The sequence below is a fragment of the Clinocottus analis genome, unplaced genomic scaffold, assembly GCF_023055335.1.
Source record: "Clinocottus analis isolate CAN_PGR_092001 unplaced genomic scaffold, fCliAna1.0.p SCAF_18, whole genome shotgun sequence".
Classification (NCBI taxonomy): Eukaryota; Metazoa; Chordata; class Actinopteri; order Perciformes; family Cottidae; genus Clinocottus; species Clinocottus analis.
Genome location: NW_027175909.1, coordinates 15,431,911 through 15,454,514, shown reverse-complemented (window position 1 = coordinate 15,454,514; position 22,604 = coordinate 15,431,911). Strand labels below are relative to the sequence as shown.

General features: G+C 50.3%; 1 protein-coding gene across 2 annotated transcripts; it reads left to right on the top strand.

Annotated features, from left to right (window-relative positions):
• The first annotated feature begins 1,616 nt into the window (after positions 1-1,616).
• lama1 (laminin, alpha 1) lies at positions 1,617-22,565 on the top strand. Of its 2 annotated transcripts, XM_068581290.1 has the most exons (64): positions 1,617-1,731; positions 4,269-4,439; positions 5,107-5,219; positions 5,328-5,379; positions 5,471-5,661; positions 5,970-6,149; positions 6,262-6,351; positions 6,451-6,568; positions 6,724-6,902; positions 7,659-7,752; positions 7,843-7,988; positions 8,129-8,269; positions 8,388-8,540; positions 8,652-8,753; positions 8,867-9,081; positions 9,211-9,322; positions 9,445-9,555; positions 10,091-10,218; positions 10,324-10,410; positions 10,505-10,716; positions 11,026-11,132; positions 11,213-11,393; positions 11,463-11,599; positions 11,691-11,924; positions 12,033-12,176; positions 12,270-12,440; positions 12,760-12,945; positions 13,046-13,173; positions 13,271-13,385; positions 13,504-13,644; positions 13,852-13,970; positions 14,089-14,178; positions 14,250-14,440; positions 14,529-14,671; positions 14,759-14,854; positions 14,985-15,096; positions 15,207-15,363; positions 15,450-15,660; positions 15,756-15,872; positions 15,972-16,135; positions 16,216-16,354; positions 16,483-16,585; positions 16,670-16,786; positions 16,965-17,147; positions 17,224-17,378; positions 17,463-17,606; positions 17,732-17,865; positions 18,028-18,181; positions 18,309-18,433; positions 18,534-18,684; positions 18,765-18,909; positions 19,033-19,174; positions 19,253-19,367; positions 19,481-19,630; positions 19,721-19,872; positions 19,949-20,143; positions 20,231-20,414; positions 20,498-20,604; positions 20,750-20,939; positions 21,079-21,228; positions 21,312-21,465; positions 21,791-21,924; positions 21,994-22,207; positions 22,313-22,565. In XM_068581290.1, the coding sequence occupies exons 1-64, from the start codon at positions 1,677-1,679 to the stop codon at positions 22,486-22,488; spliced, it is 9,207 nt and encodes a 3,068-aa protein (XP_068437391.1). In that variant the 5' UTR covers positions 1,617-1,676; the 3' UTR covers positions 22,489-22,565. The 2 variants fall into 2 exon arrangements, with proteins under 2 accessions (XP_068437391.1, XP_068437392.1); XM_068581291.1 differs by lacking the exons at positions 1,617-1,731; positions 4,269-4,439; positions 5,107-5,219; ... (4 more) ...; positions 6,451-6,568; positions 6,724-6,902 and adding an exon at positions 7,457-7,541.
• The last annotated feature ends 39 nt before the right edge of the window (positions 22,566-22,604 follow it).

The window sequence follows — 22,604 nt, the reverse complement described above, 5'->3', positions numbered from 1 at the left end:
TGTTTGTTTGCCCTCAGTGGGCATCAGAGACAAACCACCACTTTGTTAACAGTTAATGTATAAATATATAAATATATGGGTGGGATTCTGACAATAGATTGTAAAGTGGAGCTAGTTTTGTTCTGTTCCTTAAATTTAAAATGGACTCATTTTAAACCTGGTTCAGCACTCTCATTGGCCAGAGGAGACGCACAGGGTTTCCCGGGCCTATTGTCAAGGGGTCGTCACGCCAAACAAGTGTACAAAGATTGTTGCTTCCATGTTGACATGTCCAGAACTGCTTGTTTCTCTTTGTGTGTCGGTAATCGTAATAAATCTTAGCTCTTAATATCACTCTCTTCAATTTATGCGACTTTAATTAGTACCGTTTGGATCGTTTTCTGTAACTAAAACATGGTGAAATAACAAACCAGCTGTATAGCCATCCATCTATGTGTGAACTATATGTTAGCTATATATGTGTTAGTTTTATAACTAACTAGCTATATATGTGTTAACTATATAGCTAACTAGCTAGGTGTTTGCTAGATAACTAGCTTGCTATGTTAAGGACTCTGTTTCAATCAAACTTCCACTTTTAACACAAAGAAAACTAGACGCAACGGATATCCAACTGAGAGGCGGGCATCCTTACTTTAACTGTGAAGATGAAGATGATGATGATGATGATGGTGTGAAATGTAAATCTTGTCCCTTATGTTTCAGTGTTGTAGCTCGACTTTAGAACATAGAGACAAACTTGTACTTCTGGTTTAATGAACATGTTATAAAAATTGTGGGAGAAACTGTTTTTGGTGTGTGTGTGTGTGTGTATATATATATATATATATATATATATATATATATATATATATATATATATATATATATATATATATATGTGTGTGTATATATATATATATATATGTATATATGTGTGTGTGTGTGTGTGTGTGTGTGTGTGTGTGTGTGTGTGTGTGTGTGCGTCTCTTATAATTTATGTTCATAAATCTCTCTTTTTATCTCTTCCTCTCTCCACCCAGTGCCAAGATCATTACAGAATGAATGAGTTCTAGTCCTTAGCCACACACACACACACACACACACACACACACACACACACACACACACACACACACACACACACACACACACACAACCTGTTATCAAAAGTAAAAGTAATTGTAGAAAACAAAGGTTTTTGTTTCTGGAATAAACAATAAAAACTGTCAAATAATTCTATTCAGACTTCTTTTTCTTTCAATTGACTCTACATGGCTCTCAACATGGCAACAGGTGCTCGCTGGCGGCGAGCAGCTAACAGAGCTAAACTAAAGAAACATGAAGAATAAACTGGATACTTTAATCACAGAGAAGCTTGTAAACAACAACAACTCAAACATCCCCCACTCAGAGAGGAGGACCCCCCCATACCAGATTAAATGGTACAGCCCGCCCCCTCCCCCCACCCTCCCCCTCTCATTGAGCTGAATGAATGAGAGAGTCACTGTGGCATGCCAGAGACTCTGCAGCACATTCCTCTTCACTGGGTTTATTCTGCAGCTAACACCAGGAGACCAGTCTGAGACCAGTTAGGAACAGTCTGAAACCAGTTAGGAACAGTCTGAGACCAGTTAGGAACCAGTTAGGAACCATCAGAACCCAGGTAGGAACAGGTCCTACTTGTTGCTTCTGAGATGAAGTTGCTGCTGTTGTTGCTGCTGATGGAGCGAGTTGCAGCTCAGCAGAAAGGTGAGGGTTCTCTTCCCTACGTTCTCCTGTTCTGCTGTTCTCCTATTCTCCTATTTTCCTTTTCTAATGTTCTACTGATGTCCTGTTCTACTGTTCTCCTGAGTTCTACTAATTTATTCTGAGTTCTACTAATTTATTCTGAGTTCTACTAAGTTATTCTGAGTTTTAATAAGTTCTACTAAGCTCTTCTGAGTTCTACTAAGTTATTTTGAGTTTTAATCAATTCTACTAAGCTCTTCTGAGTTCTACTGAGTTTTACTGTCCGAATACTGAGGACCTGGAACTCTGTTCTTCAGTCTTTTGTGGTATAAATTATGTCACATGTAAAAGTGTTTAGATAAAAGATGGAGTCTGTAAATGTGTCGTGAGCTCGCTTCTGCACTGATCAATAAATCAAATGATCAATCAAGTTAACTCTGTAAATATCTGTATCAATCAGTCATGTAATCACTTTCATTCATTGTTATAAAAAACAGAAATTATCCTCAGTGATTTAAATAAAGGAGCTGTTTTGTTCCTGTTAGCTCTGTTAGCTGTTAGCTGTTTGCTCTATTAGCTGTTTGCTCTGTTAGCTGTTAGCTCTGTTAGCTGTTAGCTGTAAGCTCTGATAGATGTTTGCTCTACAAGCTGTTAGCATTGTTAGCTGTTTGCTCTGTTCGTTGTTAGATCTTTGCTGTGTTAGCTCTGCTAGATGTTCGCTATGTTAGCTGTTAGCTCTGTTAGCTGTTTGCTCTGTTAGTTGTTACCTCTGTTAGCTGTTTGATCTGCTAGCTCTATTAGCTGTTTGCGCTGTTAGCGCTGCCTGCATGTCTGCTCTGTGTGGGCGGGACAAACATGAAAAACAGACAGATTGTGGTGAATCCTTGACATTTGAGACCTTGAGTTTATCTGTTGAGTCTGTTTTTCTTCACACATCATGTTTCTGCTGATTTCAGTTGAACAGATGTTTCAGCCTTTGTTTTTTTCATAATCATCACATACTTATATACTTTATACTATAATAGAGTGTGTATTTACTGCAGTAGAGTATTTACTGTAGTAGAGTCGGTATTTAGTACAGTAGAAAGTGTATTTACTGTAGTAGAGTCTGTATTTATCGTAGTAGAGTGTGTATCAATGCAGTAGAGTGTGTGTTTAGTATAGTAAAGTGTGTATCAGTGCAGTAGAGTGTGTATTTAGTATAGTAATGTGTGTATCAGTGCAGTAGAGTGTGTATTTAGTATAGTAAAGTGTGTATCAGTGCAGTAGACTGTATTTAGTGCAGTAGAGTGTGTATCAGGGGAGTAGAGTGTGTATTTACTGCAGTAGAGTGTGTATCAGTGCAGTAAAGTGTGTATTTAGTGCAGTAGAGTTTGTATTAGTGCAGTAGAGTGTGTATTAGTGCAGTAGAGTATGTACTAGTGCAGTAGATTGTGTATTAGTGCAGTAGAGTATGTATTAGTGCAGTAGAGTGTTTATTTAGTACACTATAGTTTTTCTGTATCTTTAACCTGTTGTGACTCAACAGTAGACTTCTGATCATCATATTGATAAGGCTCTACAGACTGTGTGTGTGTGTGTGTGTGTGTGTGTGTGTGTGTGTGTGTGTGTGTGTGTGTGTGTGTGTGTAATTACTGTTAACAATGACTCTCCACCCTCTTCCTCTCTATCCCCTAAATTACCCCCCACCCCGGATACAAAAAAAACCCTAAAACCCCCACAGGGCCTCTTCTCTTTGTGTGTGTGTGTGTGTGTGTGTGTGTGTGTGTGTGTGTGTGTGTGGGTGTGTGTGTGGGTGTGTGGGTGGGTGGGTAGGGAGGTCAATCTGAACAGCAACAGACAGACTTAACACATTCCAGCACACACATGTTAATTTCTCTTGTGTGTGATCAGCTGTGTAGGTGTGATAACATCAACAGGGTAGTCAAACGCACACAGACACACAGACACACACAGACACACACACACACACACATACACATACACACACACACACACACACACACAAACACACACACACCTCGTCTGCATGCAGATGTCTGTGTGAGACAGTGTCCCAAAGGGTTTGTTCTGCTGGTTCGACTTCATGGTAATCAGGTGTCAAACAGCAAAATACTCACAGTAAGCCACTCGAGCCTGATGCGTCCTGGAGACCAAAGGTTATTCTTAATTATGACTTTATCATTATTATTGAAAACATAACTGTAAACAAGCACGAAGCGCAGAAACCGGAGTTCAATTCCATGGATGCGAAAATGTACATGGCCATTAAAGCTGACTGATTCTGAAACATGATGCAGCAGAAGGAGAGACTAGTGAACAGACAGGTGCTCACTCACTCACAATACGTGAGATAATATTTCTACATCATGTTGAGATGTGATGGATTATTTAAATGTGGATGGCAATGCCCTCAAGAAATCTATATGAAGCTAACGGTTAGCTGATCCAGGTCTGTTAATGATGTTACCGGTTAGCTGATCCAGGTCTGTTAATGATGCTAACGGTTAGCTCGTTTAGGTCTGTTAATGATGCTAACGGTTAGCTGTGTGTTCTAGGTCTGTTCCCGGCCATCTTGAACTTGGCCAGTAACGCAATGATCAGCAGTAACGCCACGTGTGGAGATCCAGAACCTGAAGTCTACTGCAAGCTGGTGGAACACGTTCCAGGACGACAGATCAAGAACCCACACTGCCTGAGATGTGACGCCAACTCCGTTCTGACCAAAGGTATAGAACCAGAACTAGTTTTTATTTTTGACATTGAATCTCAGATTTAAAAAAAAACATTTCAGACACAAGAACACAGGTTAGTGCGTCTCTAAATACCTTCTGACTGCTACAAGCTCATTGGTTCCGGATGGAATGCTTAAAAAGGGGTAGCTAGTTAGCTCGGTCGGTAGTTAGATGCTTAGCGTGGTAAATGTGTAGCTAAGTAGCTGGGTACCTAGTTAGCGGGGTAGCTAGTTAGCTGGGTACATAGTTAGCTGGGTAGCTAGTAAGCTGGGTAGCTAGTTAGATGGTTAGCGTGGAAGATGGGTAGCTAAGTAGCTGAGTAGATAGTTAGCTAGATAGCTGGATAGCGTGGTAGCTGGTAGATAGGTAGCTGGGCAAATGGGTAGCTAGTTAAGTTGATGAGATAACAGCTTGTGACAGACAGACGGAAAAATTCACTGTCTGAACTTTCAACTTAGAAATCAAAATTATTAGCATCGATGAAATCTAATTCATGTTCACTAATACCCACAATGCAACAGTGCAAACCCTGTTGAATGACGGTCACAGTCTTTTTGACCTATTAAACATTTACAAATGACCGGTTGGAACTGAGTGACGAATGATGTCAGAGGGTTTGACTACAGGTGGTAAAAACACTGACGTTCTTTGTGTTGTTCAGAACGTCATCCCATCACAAACGCCATCGACGGGACCAACCACTGGTGGCAGAGTCCCAGTATCAAGAACGGACAACAGTTTCACTGGATCACGATAACGCTGGACCTCAAACAGGTAATACCAAACGCACACACACACACACACACACACACACACACACACACACACACACACACACATTCTCTCTCTGATGGTAAATAAACAGTTTGTCTTTCTGTTTAGATCTTTCAGGTCGCCTACATCATCATCAAGGCAGCTAATTCTCCTCGACCAGGTGAGCCTGACCTGTCTGTCTGACCTGTCTCTCTGTCTGACCTGTCTGTCTGTCTGACCTGTCTGTCTGCCTGCCTGTCTTGCCCCATCAGGTAACTGGATCCTGGAGCGCTCTCTGGACGGCGTGACCTTTGAACCCTGGCAGTTCTACGCCATCAGTGACTCAGAGTGTGAGTCTCGTTACAACATGGCGCCCAGACTGGGCCCGCCCACCTACAAGACGGACACCGAGGTCATCTGCACGTCCTACTACTCCAGACTGAACCCGCTGGAGCACGGGGAGGTGAGACAGCTGCTGTCTGTGTGTCTGTGACCCGTCTGTCTGTCACTGACCCATCTGTCTGTCAATGACCTGTCTGTCTGCCTGTCTCTCTCTCTACACCTGTCTCTCTGTACCTGTCTCTCTACACCTGTCGTTATACAACTGCCTCTCTCTCCCTGCCTCTCTCTCTGCCTGTCTCTCTACACCTGTCTCTCTACACCTGTCTCTCTCACTGCCTGTCTCTCTCTCTGTACCCATCTCTCTCTACACCTGTCTCTCTCTGCACCTGTCTCTCTACCTGTCTCTCTACACCTGTCTCTCTGTCACAGATTCACACCTCCCTGATTAACAGTCGACCCGGAGCAGAGGACTTGACCTCTGACCTCTTGACCTTCACGTCGGCTCGTTACATCCGTCTGAGGCTTCAGCGAATCAGAACGCTGAACGCCGACCTGATGACGCTGAGCGCCCGCGACCCGCGAGAGATCGACCCCATCGTCACCCGGAGGGTGAGACGGGCTGCGGTCACACGGCCTTTTAACACCTGTAACCCGTATCAACCAATCTATTGACTTCATGTATTTATGCTGTAATACAACATGTATTGCTTCCTCTCTACAGTATTATTACTCCATCAAAGACATCTCTGTGGGCGGCATGTGTATCTGTTCTGGCCACGCCCAGAGCTGCCCGCTGGACCCTGTGAGCCAGGTAACCTGTTCACCTTTATACCTGCATACCTGCTCACCTTTTCACCTGTTCACCCGTTCAACTGCTCACCTGCTCACCTGTTCACCTGCTCGTGTGCAGAAGCTGCAGTGTGTGTGTGAACACAACACCTGTGGAGAGAGCTGTGACCGATGTTGCCCCGGTTACCACCAGCAGCCATGGCAACCTGGAACCGTCTCCGAGGGAAACACCTGTGAGAGTAAGAACACCTGGACAGAAAAATAGAAACACATCGAAACACTTCTGAGTCAACCTGTAACTAAACACCGGTCTGTCTCTCTCCCTGTCTGTCTCTCTCCCTGTCTGTCTGTCTCGCCACCTGTCTGTCTCTCTCCACCTGTCTCTCTCTCTCAGAGTGTAACTGCCACAACAAAGCAGAGCACTGTGTGTACAATCAGACCGTCTCTGAACTCTCTCTGAGTTTAAACTCTGCTGGCGTTCGTGAAGGAGGCGGAGTCTGTCTGTCCTGTGAGCAGCACACTGCGGGCATCAACTGTGAGAGCTGCAGCGAGGGCTACTACAGGCCACCTGAGGTACTGCATGTACTACTGATACTGCTACTACAGGCCACCTGAGGTACTGCATGTACTACTGATACTTCTACTACAGGCCACCTGAGGTACTGCATGTACTACTGATACTGCTACTACAGGCCACCTGAGGTACTGCATGTACTACTGATACTGCTACTACAGGCCACCTGAGGTACTGCATGTACTACTGATACTGCTACTACAGGCCACCTGAGGTACTGCATGTACTACTGATACTGCTACTACAGGCCACCTGAGGTACTGCATGTACTACTGATACTGCTACTACAGGCCACCTGAGGTACTGCATGTACTACTGATACTGCTACTACAGGCCACCTGAGGTATTGCATGTACTACTGATACTGCTACTACAGGCCACCTGAGGTACTGCATGTACTACTGATACTGCTACTACAGGCCACCTGAGGTACTGCACGTACTACTGATACTGCTACTACAGGCCACCTGAGGTACTACATGTACTACTGATACTGCTACTACAGGCCACCTGAGGTACTGCACGTACTACTGCTACTGCAGGCCACCTGAGGTACTGCATGTACTACTGATACTGCTACTACAGGCCACCTGAGGTACTGCATGTACTACTGCTACTGCTACTACAGGCCACCTGAGGTACTGCATGTACTACTGATACTGCTACTTCAGGCCACCTGAGGTACTGACAATACTGTGTGTGTGTGTGTGTGTGTGTGTGTGTGTGTGTGTGTGTGTGTGTGTGTGTGTGTGTAGGTGTCTCCGTACTCAGACTCTCCGTGTGTAGAGTGTAATTGTGATCTCAGAGGATCAGAGTCCTCCGTCTGCTCCAGAGACGACACGCAGCCAGGTTTATTATTGTTATTATTATTAGTCTGTATATGTTTATTCATACATGTTGTTGTCATTGTTGTTGTGTAACACGTGTGTGTGTCTCCAGGACAGTGTGTGTGTAAGCAGGGTTTCTCTGGTCCTCGGTGTGATCGCTGTGCGTTTGGCTTCAGAGACTTCCCTCAGTGTGAGCACTGTGAGTGCCACCTGCCGGGCAGCACCAGCACCGACCCCTGCGGCGCCTGCACCTGCAAGGTGAGCCGGACCAGGACCAGGCCTCGCCTGTCCTCTCCCCACCTGTCCCTCCTCTCCTCTCCTCACCTGTCCCTCCTCCTCACGTGTCCTCTCCTCACCTGTCCTTTCCTCACCTGTCCTCTCCTCACCTGTCCTCTCAGGTGAACGTGATGGGTGCTCACTGTGACCTGTGCAGACCAGGGTTCTACAACCTGCAGCAGACCGACCTGCTGGGCTGCAGCGACTGCTTCTGCTTTGGAGTGTCTGACGTCTGTGAGAGCTCTACCTGGTCCAGAGCCCAGGTACACACACATACACACACACACATACACACATACACTTACACACACACCTGTACTATATCATATTATTTCTACCGCTTTGTTGTTATTATTTATGTTGTTATTTTGTATTTTTCAGGTGTTTCACAAAGACGCTTGGCTCCGCCCCTCTCCGTCTCTCCACACCTCCCACGTTGTCCACGGGAACGACCTCCCCATCCACAACAACTCTTTTGGCCACGCCCACCAGGTGCTGTCGTGGGCGGCGCCCGAAGGTTTCCTCGGGAACAAGGTGAGCGAACATCTCCATATATGGTCATAAAACATCACCCAGTCACCAGCAACCTGATCACCTGTCTACCTGTCTGTCTGTCTGTCTCTCTACCTGTCTCTCTGTCTCCAGCTGGTTTCTTACGGAGGTTTCCTGAACTTCTCGTTGGTTTATGACGTCCCGTTGGACAATGAAGACCATTCTCTCCCCGTGCAGACCGCTGTCATCATCGAGGTGAGTAAACAATGACAATAACACGAGTAAACAATAACAAAAACACGAGTAAACAAAAACAAAAACACAAGTAAACAAAAACACAGTTGTCATAACGTGTCCCTCGTCTCCAGGGGGACGGCCGCGCTCTTCGTCTCTCTCCCCCCGTCCTCGTCTTCCTCTCTGGGCTGGCCGAGCGCCCGGTCACCGTGACGATGGACCCGGAGAGCTTCGTGGACGTCCGGTCGGGCGCCGCCGTCTCCCGGGACGACCTGATGTCCCTCATGGCCCACCTGACGGCCCTGAGGGTCCAGGTGCACCTGAACGCCTCGACCGAGGGCTCGGTCCGGTAAGAGGAGGGGTCTGGAGTCGGAGAACGGAGAACCAGGACCAGGTGTACGAGTTATTCAGTCCTGTCTCTCTCTCTCTCTACCTGTCTCTCTCTCTACCTGTCTCTCTCTCCCTCTCTACCTGTCAGTCTCTCTTCAGTGTCTCTGGACATCACTGACTCTGGATCAGTTTCTGGTCGTCAGGCAGTTGCAGTGGAGACGTGTGAATGTCCGTGGGGTTACAGCGGCACTTCCTGTGAGGTAATACTACAATACTACTACTACTACTACTACTACTACAGTACCAGTACAGTACTACTGCTCGTATTGTCGTGTACTTGGTGTAATGCTGTGTGTGTACTTGGTGTGTACTTTGTGTGTAGGCGTGCCTCTCAGGGTTCTACCGGGTGGGCGGAGTCCTGTTTGGAGGGAACTGCATGCAGTGTGAGTGTAACGACCACGCCGACAACTGTGACCACAACGGGGTCTGTCTGGTGAGTCTGGAGACACACAACCTCACAGACACACAACCTCACAGACACACAACCTCACAGACATACAACCTCACAGACATACAACCTCGGAGACACACAACCTCACAGAGACACAACCTCACATAGACACAATCTCACAGAGACACAATCTCACAGAGACACAACCTCACAGAGACACAATCTCACAGAGACACAACCTCACATAGACACACAACCTCACAGACACACAACCTCACAGACACACAACCTCACAGACACACAACCTCAGAGACACACACCCTCACAGACACACACCCTTACAGACACACACCCTCACAGTCACACAGCCTCACAGACACACACCCTCACAGACACACACCCTCACAGACACACACCCTCACACACACACCCTCACAGACACACACCCTCACAGACACACACCCTCACAGACACACCCTCACACACACACCCTCACAGACACACACCCTCACAGACACACACCCACACAGACACACACCCTCACAGACACACACCCACAGTGCCTGTCCGTCCTCAGGCCTGCACCCACAACACCAGCGGTCCTCAGTGTGAACGGTGTCTCCCTGGTTTCTACGGCGACGCGACAGAGGGGACAGCGGGCGACTGCCGGCCGTGTGCGTGTCCTCTGACGGAGACGTCCAACAGGTTGGTCTCCTCGCCTCCTCGTCTCCTCGTCTCCTGGCCTCCTGGCCTCCTGGCCTCCTGGCCTCCTCAAAGCCAGGCTGCACCGTGTGACCGTGTTGTCTTCAGTTTCAGCCCCACCTGCTCGCTGGACGGCTCCGGACAGGTGTCATGTGACCGCTGTGAGGACGGATACACGGGACGCACCTGTGAGAGGTGAGTGTGTGTGACTGTGTGTGTGTGTCTGACTGTGTGTGTGTGTGAGTTTCTGAGTGTTTGTGACACCTGCCTGTCTCATGCTTGTCTCCAGGTGTGCCAGTGGCTTCCATGGAAACCCTCAGGTGGTGGGCGGGGCCTGTGTGCGCTGCCAGTGTAGTGGCAACGCGGCCGTGGAGGAGGCGGAGCTCTGCGACGCCGTCACCGGGGAGTGTCTGCGTTGTCTGGGCAACAGCGCGGGGAGACACTGTGAGGTCTGTCGGCCTGGTTACTACGGAGACGCCGTGCACGCTAAGGACTGTCGGGGTGAGACACACACACACACACACACACACACACACACACACACACACACAGACACACACACACACACACAAAGACACACACAGACACATACAGTCTCACACAGAGAGAAAGACACACATGGTCACACACAGTGACATACACATGAAGTCACACACACACACACACACACACACACCAGCTGATCTTTTCAGATCCAGATTAGGTTTGACCTCTTTGTTCTGCTGTCACATGACACATAGTTAATCTCTCTCTCTCTCTCTCTCTCTCTCTCTCTCTCTCTCTCTCTCTCTCTCTCTCTCTCTCTCTCAGCGTGTGGCTGTGATGTCAGCGGCTCTCTCTCCAGTGTGTGTGATGTCACCACAGGTCAGTGTTCCTGCAGAGAGAACGTGACGGGACTCACCTGTGACCGCTGCCAGGTGAGACACACACACACACACACACATAGACACAGACACACACACAGATCAATAATTGAATTGTACTGTATTATTTGCAGTCGGGGTCTTTCGGGCTGCAGACTCAGGGGGGATGTCGGTCCTGTGGCTGCAACCAATCAGGATCCGTCTCAGAGTCATGTGACGAGGGTGGGCGGTGCCAGTGTGTGGAGGGCGTGTCCGGAGACGCGTGTGACCGCTGTAGCCGTGGTTACTACGGTTTCCATGCCAACGGCTGCACAGGTAGCTGAACATGTAAAGGTGAGGCGTCTCTCTGCCGATTGGTCCTCTCTAACGCTGTTCTCCTCCCAGCATGCACCTGTGATCTCACGGGAGGGAACTGCGACCCCGAGAGCGGAGAGTGCATATGCCCCGCCCACACAGAGGGGGAGACCTGTGACAGGTGTGAGACAGGTTACTGGGGTCACGACCCCACCACGGGCTGCAAGGTATACACATGTACACACAAATGTACACACAGATGTACACACACGTACACACAGCTGTATGATCAACACACACTTCCTGGTGTCTCTTCAGGCGTGCGGCTGCGCGGCGTCAGGAAGCTCCGCCCCTCAGTGTGAGCTGACCAATGGGCAGTGTCCTTGCAGAGTGGGGTTCTCCGGCAGGTCATGTGACCGCTGTAGCCCCGGGTACCACGGTTACCCAGCATGCTCGGCGTGCGGCTGTGACCCGACCGGGTCAGACGAGAAGTTCTGCAACGCCACGCTGGGAGTGTGTGACTGTCTACACACCGGGGAGTGTGTGTGCAAGGTATGTGTGTGTGTGTGTGTGTGTGTGTGTGTGTGAGTGTGTGTGAAATGGGCGTGTCAGGGCGGTGCTGTGGAGAGTGTGTGTGTAATGGGCGTGTCATGTGACCAGGTGGGCGTGTCCGGGCGGCGCTGTGAGGAATGCGTCTCCGGCCGGTTCGCTCTGTCGGCTCACAGTCCAGACGGCTGCTCCCCGTGTTTCTGCTCAGGACTCGGCTCGGCCTGCGAGGAGCAGGGAGGCCTGCAGCGAGTACCTGTGAGTACAAGTACACAGTGTAGTACACGTGTACCTCTTTATGTACACACGAGCACAGAGACACGTGGACGTAAACTCGCTCTCTCTCCACAGATCGCTCTCTCTCCTGCTCTGCTGTCATTGGTCAGCCAGTCCCAGCTGCAGGGCGTGATGTCTGGAGTCCACCAGCAGGGCGGCGGCGCGCTGCTGGACACCCGACAGCTGGACAGCAGCCTGGTGGGCCCGTTGTACTGGAGACTGCCCGCCCAGTACCAAGGCCCGCAGGTACTGTTGATGTACTTACTGTGTACTTTACAGTGTTTACTATTTACTTTACAGTGTACTTTATGTGTACTTTACAGTGTTTTCAGTGTACTTTACAGTTTTTACAGTGCACCTCATGTGTACTTTACAGTGCACGGAATGTGTACTTTACAGTGCACGGAATGTGTACTTAAGTGTTTACAGTGTACTTTATGTGTACTTTACAGTGTTTGTAGTGTCATTTACAGTGTACTTTACAGTTTTTACACTTCATGTGTACTTTACAGTGTACTGAATGTGTACTTTACAGTGTTTACAGTGTACTTCATGTGTACTTTAGCTGCTGTCGTACGGAGGTCTGCTGTCCTACATCGTCACTTTCTACTCTGAGGACGGCTCGGGGCTGTCCAATCAGGAGCCTCAGGTGCTGATGAGGGGCGGGGCCTTGAGGAAGCACGTGATCTACACGGACATGGTCGCCCCGAGCAACGGCATCGGGACACCGCACGCCATCAGGATGACAGAGGTACGGTCGCAGTGCATCATGGGAAACCAGTAAGTGTAAATGTAAACCTGCAAGTTTATTAAAGTGTGTGTGTGTGTGTGTGTGTGTGTGTGTGTTGCAGCACCACTGGCGGTACTTTAACTCCGTGTCCTTGAGGCCGGTGAGTCACGATGACTTCATGTCCGTCCTCAGTGACGTGGAGTACATCATCATCAAAGCTTCATACGGGACCAACCTGCAGCAGAGCAGGTACACACACACACATAGACACACACACACACACACACACACACACACACACACACATAAACATCTGTGTGATGATGTCATTTTCTGTGTTTTTAAGGATCTCTAACATCACCATAGAGACGGCGGTGGAGGCGGAGTCAGATGAGGGGGAGGTGGCCCGACTGATCGAGTCCTGCACCTGTCCACCTGGACACAGAGGGCTGTCCTGTCAGGTACTGCACGACCTGTCTGTCTGATCTATATACTGTATATATATACATACTGTAGGACCTGTCTGTCTCTCTCTCTCTGACCTGTCTCTCTCTCTCTCTCTGACCTGTCTGTCTGCAGGAGTGTGCTGCAGGTTATTTCCGTCAGCCTCTGTCTGAGTTGTCGTCAAAGACTCAGAAGTCGCTGTTTGTTCGTCCGTGTGTTCGATGTCGCTGCAACAACCACAGTGAGAGCTGTGAGGTGGAGACTGGAGCCTGTCAGGTACACCGGTAACACGCGTTAGCACATGCTAACACACGCTAACATATGCTAAGACACGTAAACAGGCGCTCACACACGCTAACATACACTAACGCATGCAAACATATGCTAACACATGCTAACTCCCGCGTGAACACATGTTAGGTGGAGCCTGGCGAAAACAGACAGTAGAAATAAGTAGACTGCGGTTTCTATCTTTTTGTCCAGGACTGTCGGGACCACACCAGTGGGCGGAGCTGTGAGCTGTGTGCCCAGGGGCATTATGGGAACGTCAGCGGCTCCATCAGTGACTGCTCACTGTGTGCCTGCCCACTAGTGGACAACAGGTAAGTTCTAGTTTTATTTCCACATTATATTAATTTAACTTTATCATTATGATTATTTATTAATTGATGTGTGTGTGTGTGTGTGGGTGTGTGTGTGTGTGTGTGTGTGTGTGTGTAGTTTCAGCCCCACTTGTGTGTCAGAGGGTGTGGTCGGCGGTTTCCGCTGCACGGCCTGTCAGAAGGGGCACGAGGGCAGACACTGTGAGAGGTGAGTGGGCGTGGCCTAAGTGAAGCTCAGCCAATCAGCTGAGAGCTCCGTTTGAAACTGTCGTCCTGCAGGTGTTCCGCTGGTTACTACGGCAACCCAGCGCTGGCGGGCGGGGCCTGCTCGCCGTGCGGCTGCAGTTGGGGCTCGCTGAGGCCGCTGTGCGACGCACTGAGCGGGCAGTGTGAGTGCAAGGCCGGGGTCAAAGGTCAGGCCTGTGACCGGTGTGACGAGAGACACGTCCTGCAGGGAGAAGAGTGTGTGTGTGAGTACCAGCCCAGACACACACAGGCACACACACACATACATACACACACACGTGTCACCAGACGTCATGTGTGTGTTTCTAACAGCGTGCGGTGACGAGTGTTCCGGGGTTTTGTTGGACGACCTGGAAAAACTACACAACCACTTCCTGTCCGTCAACCTGAGCGCCATTGCAACGGCACCGTACCGTCAGCTGGTGCTACTGGAGAACCGGACCAGAGACCTCCAGGTAAACGTCCAGGTAGACCTCCAGGTAAAGGTCCAGGTAGACCTCCAGGTAGACGCAGTAACATGTTACCTACTGTGTGTTCAACAGGTGTTTTCAGGGAACAGCTCTGTCGCTCTGCGTCTGTCCACAGTGGAAGACGACCTTAATCACTTGACCTCCGACCTCAGCGCTCTGCTACAGCAGGTACCCATAATTCCCTCTGGATATATTTAAATATATATTAAATATATTTTAACGTTATGTGTAAACTTCAGATGCCTGTGGGAGTCGGCTAAAGAAAAGATAATCGTTTTTCTGTCTCCTGATTGGCTAGGTCCCACGTCTGTCTAATGACCTGGATAAAATGGGCGTGTCTATAAACACCAGCCTTTCCCAGGGTGCACTGCTGCTGCAGCGCATCAGCAGCCTTCAGGAGAACATCCAGGGTAAACAATAGGAATGTGAACGATGATGTCATCATAACCTTATCATAAGTGACATCACTGTTTAAATAAACATATATTAAATTACAAACTCTGAAATCTAATTGGTCCAGTGCTTCAGAGGGAGGCGGGGCATGTGAACCAGACGACAGTGAAGGAGTTTGACTCAGCCAATCAGACGCATCTGCTGGAGGAGCTGGAGTCCATGTTGGAAACCATCAGAGCCGCCGACCTAACGGCCGCCAACGCCTCGGCCAATCAGGAGCTGAGGTGTGTGTTAGTGTGTTAAACACACACAATTAAGACGTTTATTTTGTATTGTAAAATAACAATACAGAGTTCCTGTGTGTCTGCAGTGAGGCCGAGTCTCTGCTCCGCTCGCTGCAGGAGGACTTTCTGTCCAGCAGGGCGGCGCTAGAGGACAGGCTCCGCCTCCTCGCCGCCCCAATCACAGTGGCCATGGAAACACTGCAACAAGCTCACACACAGCTGAGCAGCGCTGAACAACGAAACACACAGACACACACTATGCTGGACGCCGCACACACTCGACTACACGACTACCAGGTACACACACACACACACACTACCAGGTACACATATACACACCCCATGTAAACAGTGATAAAGATCTCTAACCCACAACAACGGTCATGTCCCAGTCTGTCCGTCACAGGGTGGGCGTGGCCTCTGAGCTGGTGGGCGGGCTGATGGAGGACAGTCAGCTGCTGCTGGATGACATCATCGTGCTGACGGAGGAGTTCACCAACACCACCACGGTGAGAGCATGGACACACACCCAATGTCGTGCACATGAATACTCACCACAGTGGTGATGTCATGAACATGAATACTCACTGTGAGGTGAACGTGTGCAGCAGGGGGAGGAGCTTAGCGGGCAGCTGGAGCGGTGGCGCCCCCTGCTGAGGAGACAGGTGGACGCGCTGGTGATTGGACTAAAGGGGACCGACGCCCTGGAGAGGGTCTTCCAGGCAGAAGGCCACGCCCACCTGCTGCAGAGCCACGCCCACTCCACTCACAGGTGAGGGTGTGAGTGTGTGTCTTTGTCTTTGTGTAGCGTTGTGTGTGTGTCTGTGTTCATCAGCCGTTGTCGTCCCTCAGCTCTCTGGCGTCGGTGTGTAACGTGTCTCAGAATGGCAGCCGATTGGCTCTGCTGGATAGTGACATCACAGAACGAGTTGACTCCGCCCAGCAGGTTGCTGTCATGGCCCATAGCTCCGCCTCCCTCGCACTCAACATGGTGAGTGTGTGTGTGTGTGTGTGTGTATGTGTGCATGATAAACACAACTGAGCCGCCTGCTTCTGATTGGTCGTTAGCATCACACGGCTCCTCCCCTCACAGTCAAATGAATGAACGTGTGGTTTCAGACCGTCCAATCAGAGCAGCCGCTGCCAGAGGAAGGCGGAGCCAGACGGAGAGCCAGCGCTGCTCTTTTAGAAGGAAGCCGACGACTCAACGAGACGGCCGAAGGTTTCCATCCTCATCCTCCCTCATTCAGAAACATTTTAAGATCAATAAACGAGATGATCGCATTCATTTATTTATTTTGCTCAGCGCTGCACCAGAACGTCTCCATGGTAACCAGCAGGCTGGGATTGGTTAGAGACGCCGTCCATCACTGCAGCCTCCTCCTCCAGCAGCCAATCAGAGAGCTCCACAGCCTCCCCAACGGTAGGCTCCGCCCCCTCCAACACTACTCAATGTATATGAGTTTATTGATGTATTTATGAGTTTATTAATGCATTTATGAGTTATTAATGTATTTATGTGTTTATTGATGTATTTGAGTTTTTTGATGTATTTATGAGTTTATGGATATATTTATTTTATTGACCGGTTCCTTCATCAGCTTCGTCCACGGCGCTGCAGCAGGCTCACCTCGGCGCTGCAGCGGCGCGCTCCGGCCTGCAGGAGGCGCTGAAGCGGCTGCAGAGACTCGGGCTGCAGCTACAGGACTCTTCTTCTGTGGTGGAGGACACCAGCAGCAGCGTGAGGGAGACCAACCAGCTGGTGACTCACACACACACCGCAGGTCAGTTAGCGCCGCGGGTCAGACACCATGCAGGGTCTCGCGGGCCGCTCACACTTCCTGTTTCCTGTCTCCTCAGCCAATGAGGCGCAGCGGAAGCTGGAGGAGGCCGAGCATCGGACGGTGCGTCTTATGGAGCGGATAAAGCCGCTGAGCATGCTGGGAGAAACCCTGAGCAGGAACCTGTCTGACATCAGAGAGCTGATCGATCAGGCCAGAAGCCAAGCGGCCTCGGTACGTACATGAGGAAGAGGAGCAAAGGGAAGGTGATAATGATGATGATGATGATGATGATGATGGTGGTGATGTCGTCCTCAGATCAAAGTGGCGGTCCAGGCCAACAGGGACTGCGTGAGGGCCTACAGGCCTCAGACGGAGTCCAGTAACCTGAACACCCTGAGCCTGACCCTGAAGACCTCCAGTCCAGACAACCTGCTCTTCTACCTGGGCAGCAACACAACGGTAACCACAACGACAGTGACACACACACACACACTTCCTGTCGGGGCCTCCTCTAACTCTCTGACTGGGACGTCTGTGTGTGTGTGTGTGTGTGTGTGTGTGTGTGTGTGTGTGTGTGTGTGCAGGTGGACCTGCTGGCGGTGGAGATGCATGCTGGGAAGGTGTCTCTGCTGTGGGACGTGGGCTCAGGCAGCAGCCGGCTGGAGTTTCCTGGACTGGACATCACCAACAACAGATGGACCCGGATCAACGTGACCCGGTAACACACGTAGTACTCAGTACTACAGTACTAGTGGTGTAGTACTAAGTACTACAGCACTAGCGCCACAGGAAGAGTATTCTGAAAGATAAAGGGTTACACTAAAAACTTCTGACTGATGATGTCGTGTGATGTGATGATGTCATGTGATGATGTCATCAGGTTCGGGGCCCGTGCGTCGCTGTCGGTCCACCAGTTGGAGTCGACGTCGGTGCCGTTGCCCGCGGTGACAGCGATGTCACCGGGACCCGCCCGAGTTCTAGACATCGACCGGAACACCGTGATCCACATCGGAGGCCTGGGGTTCCACATCCAGGTAACACACACACACACACACACACAGACACACACCAAGACACACACAGACAACAGGTGATAACTCTGTGTGTGTGTGTGTGTGTGTGTGTGTGTCTGTGTGTGTGTGTGTGTGTGTGTGCGGTCAGAGCCCCGCGGCGCTGCGGTCCTCCACCTTTCAGGGATGTTTGGGTGAAGCGTCGCTCAACGAGAGGAACGTCGGCCTCTGGAGCTACGACAGCAGAGAGGGGCAGTGTGGAGGCTGCTTCAGCAGGTACGCCCACAGGGGAGGAGCCAAGAGGGGGAGGAGCCACAGGGGTCTGTCTCTACCCGTCTGTCCCTTCCGTCTCTGATTGTACCTGTCTGTCTCTCAGTCCCCAGGCAGAGGAGACCTCCTTCCACTTTGATGGATCTGGATTCTCATTGGTCCAGAAGTCTCTGCGAGCGACCTCCACCTCCATCGTCCTTCTGTTTAAAACGCTGTCGCCGGGCGGATTACTGCTCTACCTGGCCTCCAACAACACTGTACGACACACACAGTCACTTCCTGTTTCCTCTTATTGTGAAGCAGATACAGATGTGACCTCACTTCCTGCCTCCCACAGAGGGACTTCTTGTCCATGGAACTGGCGGAGGGGCGTGTCCGTCTGACCTTTGACCTCGGCTCAGGCGCTCTGATCCTGATGTCCAACAGAAAGTACAACACCGGAGTCTGGTACAAGATCACACTGCAGAGGAGCAAACGCAAAGGTACTACTACTGCTACACTACTGCTAAAGTACTGCGAGAGTCTGGTACTGTTCCTGTTGCCTGTGTTCGATGGATGTACTAATATTGCTGTATTTAGTAGTACTAATACTGCCGTGTGTCCAGGCTACCTGTCCATCATGGCAGCCGACCAATCATCGAACAAGGAGGTGTTGGAGGCGGAGTCTCCTGGAACGGCGTCCGACCTGAACCGCTCCGACCTGGACCCAATCTACATCGGAGGACTTCCTGCCTCTCGACCAATCAGGTGAGTGCGTGCCGTCCCCAGGTGCAGACGATGACATCACGGAAGACGACGTTCTGACTCTGTCCGTGCGGTTTCTAGACGCCAGGTGGTCTCCAGGTCATACGTGGGCTGCTTGAGGAACGTGGAGATCGCTCGCTCCAACTTCGACCTCCTGAGGGACGCCTTCGGGGTCCGCAAGGGCTGTGTGCTCGAGGTGGGACCCGCCGGCCAATCAGGCGCTTCTGCCACTAAGTGAGCCTGAACGCATCACAGTGTAACAAAGTCACGTGCTCTCCACATAATGTTTGTTTACTTGTTTACTTGCAGGCCGTGCGGAGCGTGTCGGTGTTCGGAGGTTTCGCTCAGATTGCGCCTCCGTCACTGGGTCAGGAGGCGGAGCTTCTCTTCTCCTTCTCCACCAACAACCAATCAGGAGTCCTGCTGGCTGTCTTCAGTGACGCGCAAGCACAGAGACAGGTGAGACGGGTGAGACAGACAGGTCAGGTGACCCACCTGTACAGCAGACGACTTATCTCTATGTGTGTTTGTGTGTGTGTTTGCGTGCAGCACTTTCTGTCAGTCCACCTGGTCTCAGGTGCGGTGGAGGCTGAGCTTGGTGAGGTGGGCGGGGCTACTCGAAGAGTGGCGGTGGTGCAGCCGGGTGGAGGATCCTTCAGTGACGGAACAAAGCGCTCCGTGATCGTCAACATCAACAGGAAGTAGGTGTTACCATAGAAAAAGGCAGCTGACCTTACCTGACGAGTCCGATTGATAAACTACCTGTCTGTCTCTCAGATCTCTGTCCGTGCAGGTGGACGAGAAACACCCGAAGGCCGTCTCCCTGTCGCCGGGCGGATTGTCTCATTTGTCTCCGGCCTCTTTCTTCATTGGTGGGTTGCCATCGGGGGAGGAGTCTCGTCTGCCAATCAGATTACGGACTTTGTCCAGGAGCTTCAGAGGCTGCATTCAGCACCTGGTAGTAGGCGGAGCGTAAGTAACACACCCGCACACACGCACACACAAGCGCAGTTTCCTGTCTCCGATTGGTTAACTGTTTTGATTGGCGGCTTCGTACAGGTTAGTCGACCTATCAGGAGCTGTGAGGTATGAGGGGGCTGACCTTGACAGCTGCCTATTGGAGGAGAAGGTCAGGGGGGCGGTGCTGCCTGATGACCAGGATGTAGAACCCACTGTTGACCCCGCCCACCTGCCTCTAGCCCCACCCACACACCTGAGTGCCTTGAAGCCTGGAGCACTAACGGTAATCAATATGTTTAAACTTTCTGGGTCACTTGTTGATCAATATTCCTCAGTATGTATTGATTATTGATCTGTGTGATGCAGTGCCTGTCGGAGGCAGAGCCAACCTTCCTCCCGTCAGCGGTTCAGTTTGGTTCGTCCAAACACAGTCACATGACCTTCACCATCAGCCCCAATGGCATCAGGAGAAGGTGAGTGTCTGACTTGAGGGCGGGGCTACAGCCGGAGAGGGGCGGGGCCACATCCAGAGCAGGGCGGGGCTAAAGCAAGGGCTACAGCAGGGATGGGGCTGCAGTTGTTCTCTGTCTGACTCTGCTCTCTCTCTCTCGTCCTCAGCGTGTCCGTGAGGTTGTCGGTTCGAAGCCGAGCTCGGGACGGGTTGGTCCTCCTCGTCTCCGACGCCAAGCAAATGGACTTTGTTGTCCTCAAAATGGCCGCCGGGAAGCTGATGATGTCAGTCGACTTGGGAAAAGGTCCCGGCTCCGTTACCTCGTCTGTCCCCATTAATGACGGAGAGTGGCACACTGTGAGTTCATATGATATTCATATATATATATATATATATATATATATACATATATATATATATATATATATATATTACTATGTCCTAAAAGTCTCTTGAGAAGTGATCTGAGCCGTGTGCCCTCGTCTTCGTCTCTCAGGTGAGTGGCGATCTCAGCCGGCGGACTGTGTCTGTGTCGGTGGACGGGTCGAGTCCGGTCTCCGTGTCCGTCAAAGGAAACCAGCTGGACGTGGACGGCCGGCTGTACCTGGGGGGCCTGCCACACACACACTCCACCAGGAGGATCAACGTGAGCCGGGTTCTGGTCTTCAGGGTCAGATCATATGAATACACTACGGACCTGTAACCCGGGCCCTTCTCTCCGTCTCACAGGCCAGCAGCAGTTTCCCAGGTTGCGTTCGCTCCGTCACTCTGAACGACGCCATGTTGGATCTGACCAAGCCGGCCTCGAAGCATGAGGTCACTTCCTGTTTCACCAACGACCAGAAAGGAAGTTACTTCAACGGCAGCGGATACGCCGTCCTCAGTGAGCCGACACGAAGACATATATATATATATATATATATATATATATATATATATATATATATATATATATATATATATATGTATATATATATATATATATATATATATATATATGTATATATATATATATATATATATATATATATATATATATATATATATATATATATATACACACACACACACACACACACATCCAATATTTCATCTGGTCACATGGTCACATGGTTCTCGAGGATTCACCTGTGTGTGTGTGTGTGTGTGTGTGTGTGTGTGTGTGTGTGTGTCTGTGTGTGTGTGTGTGTGTGTGTGTGTGTGTGTAGTGTCTAATGGCTACAAGGTCGGCTCTGACGTGTTGGTGTCTCTGGAGTTTCGAACGAGCCAATCAGAAGGAGTGTTTCTGGGAATCAGCAGCGCAAAGGTGGACGCCATCGGACTAGAGATGATCAACGGACAGGTGTGTTTGTGTGAGTGTGTGTGAGTGTGTGTGTATATGTGTGTGTGCTCATATCCCATGTCTCCTCAGGTGGTGTTTCACGTGAACAACGGGGCGGGCCGCGTGTCCGTGCGCTCTGTGGGTCTCATGCTGTGTGACGGCCGGTGGCACCACCTGCTGGCCAGTAAGAGCAAACACACCCTGAGCCTGAGCGTGGACCGCAGGAGCTACAGCACCACCAACCCTTACCCACAATCCACCTCTGCTGAGACCAACAACCCCGTCTACCTGGGAGGCTTTCCAGGTGAGTGGCGCAGTGAGACACGCCCCTATGAGGCTGACGACTGACATTAACCTGTCTCTCTCTCTCTACCTGCCTCTCTCTCTCTACCTGTCTCTCTCTCTGCAGTGGGGGTGAAGCAGAACTGCCTGTCTGTCAGCTCCAGGTTCAGAGGCTGTCTGATGAACCTCCAGCTCATCAAGTCTCACCTGAGTGACACTCTGGACCTTAGCTCCGCCCACTTCCTGTTGGGCGTCACTCCTAACTCGTGTCCTGTTGCCAAGCAACGCCCAGCCGCGCTCTGATTGGTCCGCAGGCAGAAAGGACAGAAGGTCATGAATGTTGAAGTCTTTGTTTGATCATTAAAGATGATCTGAAAACACTTTTTGACTTGTCTTCACTGTGAGGACATGAACTCACG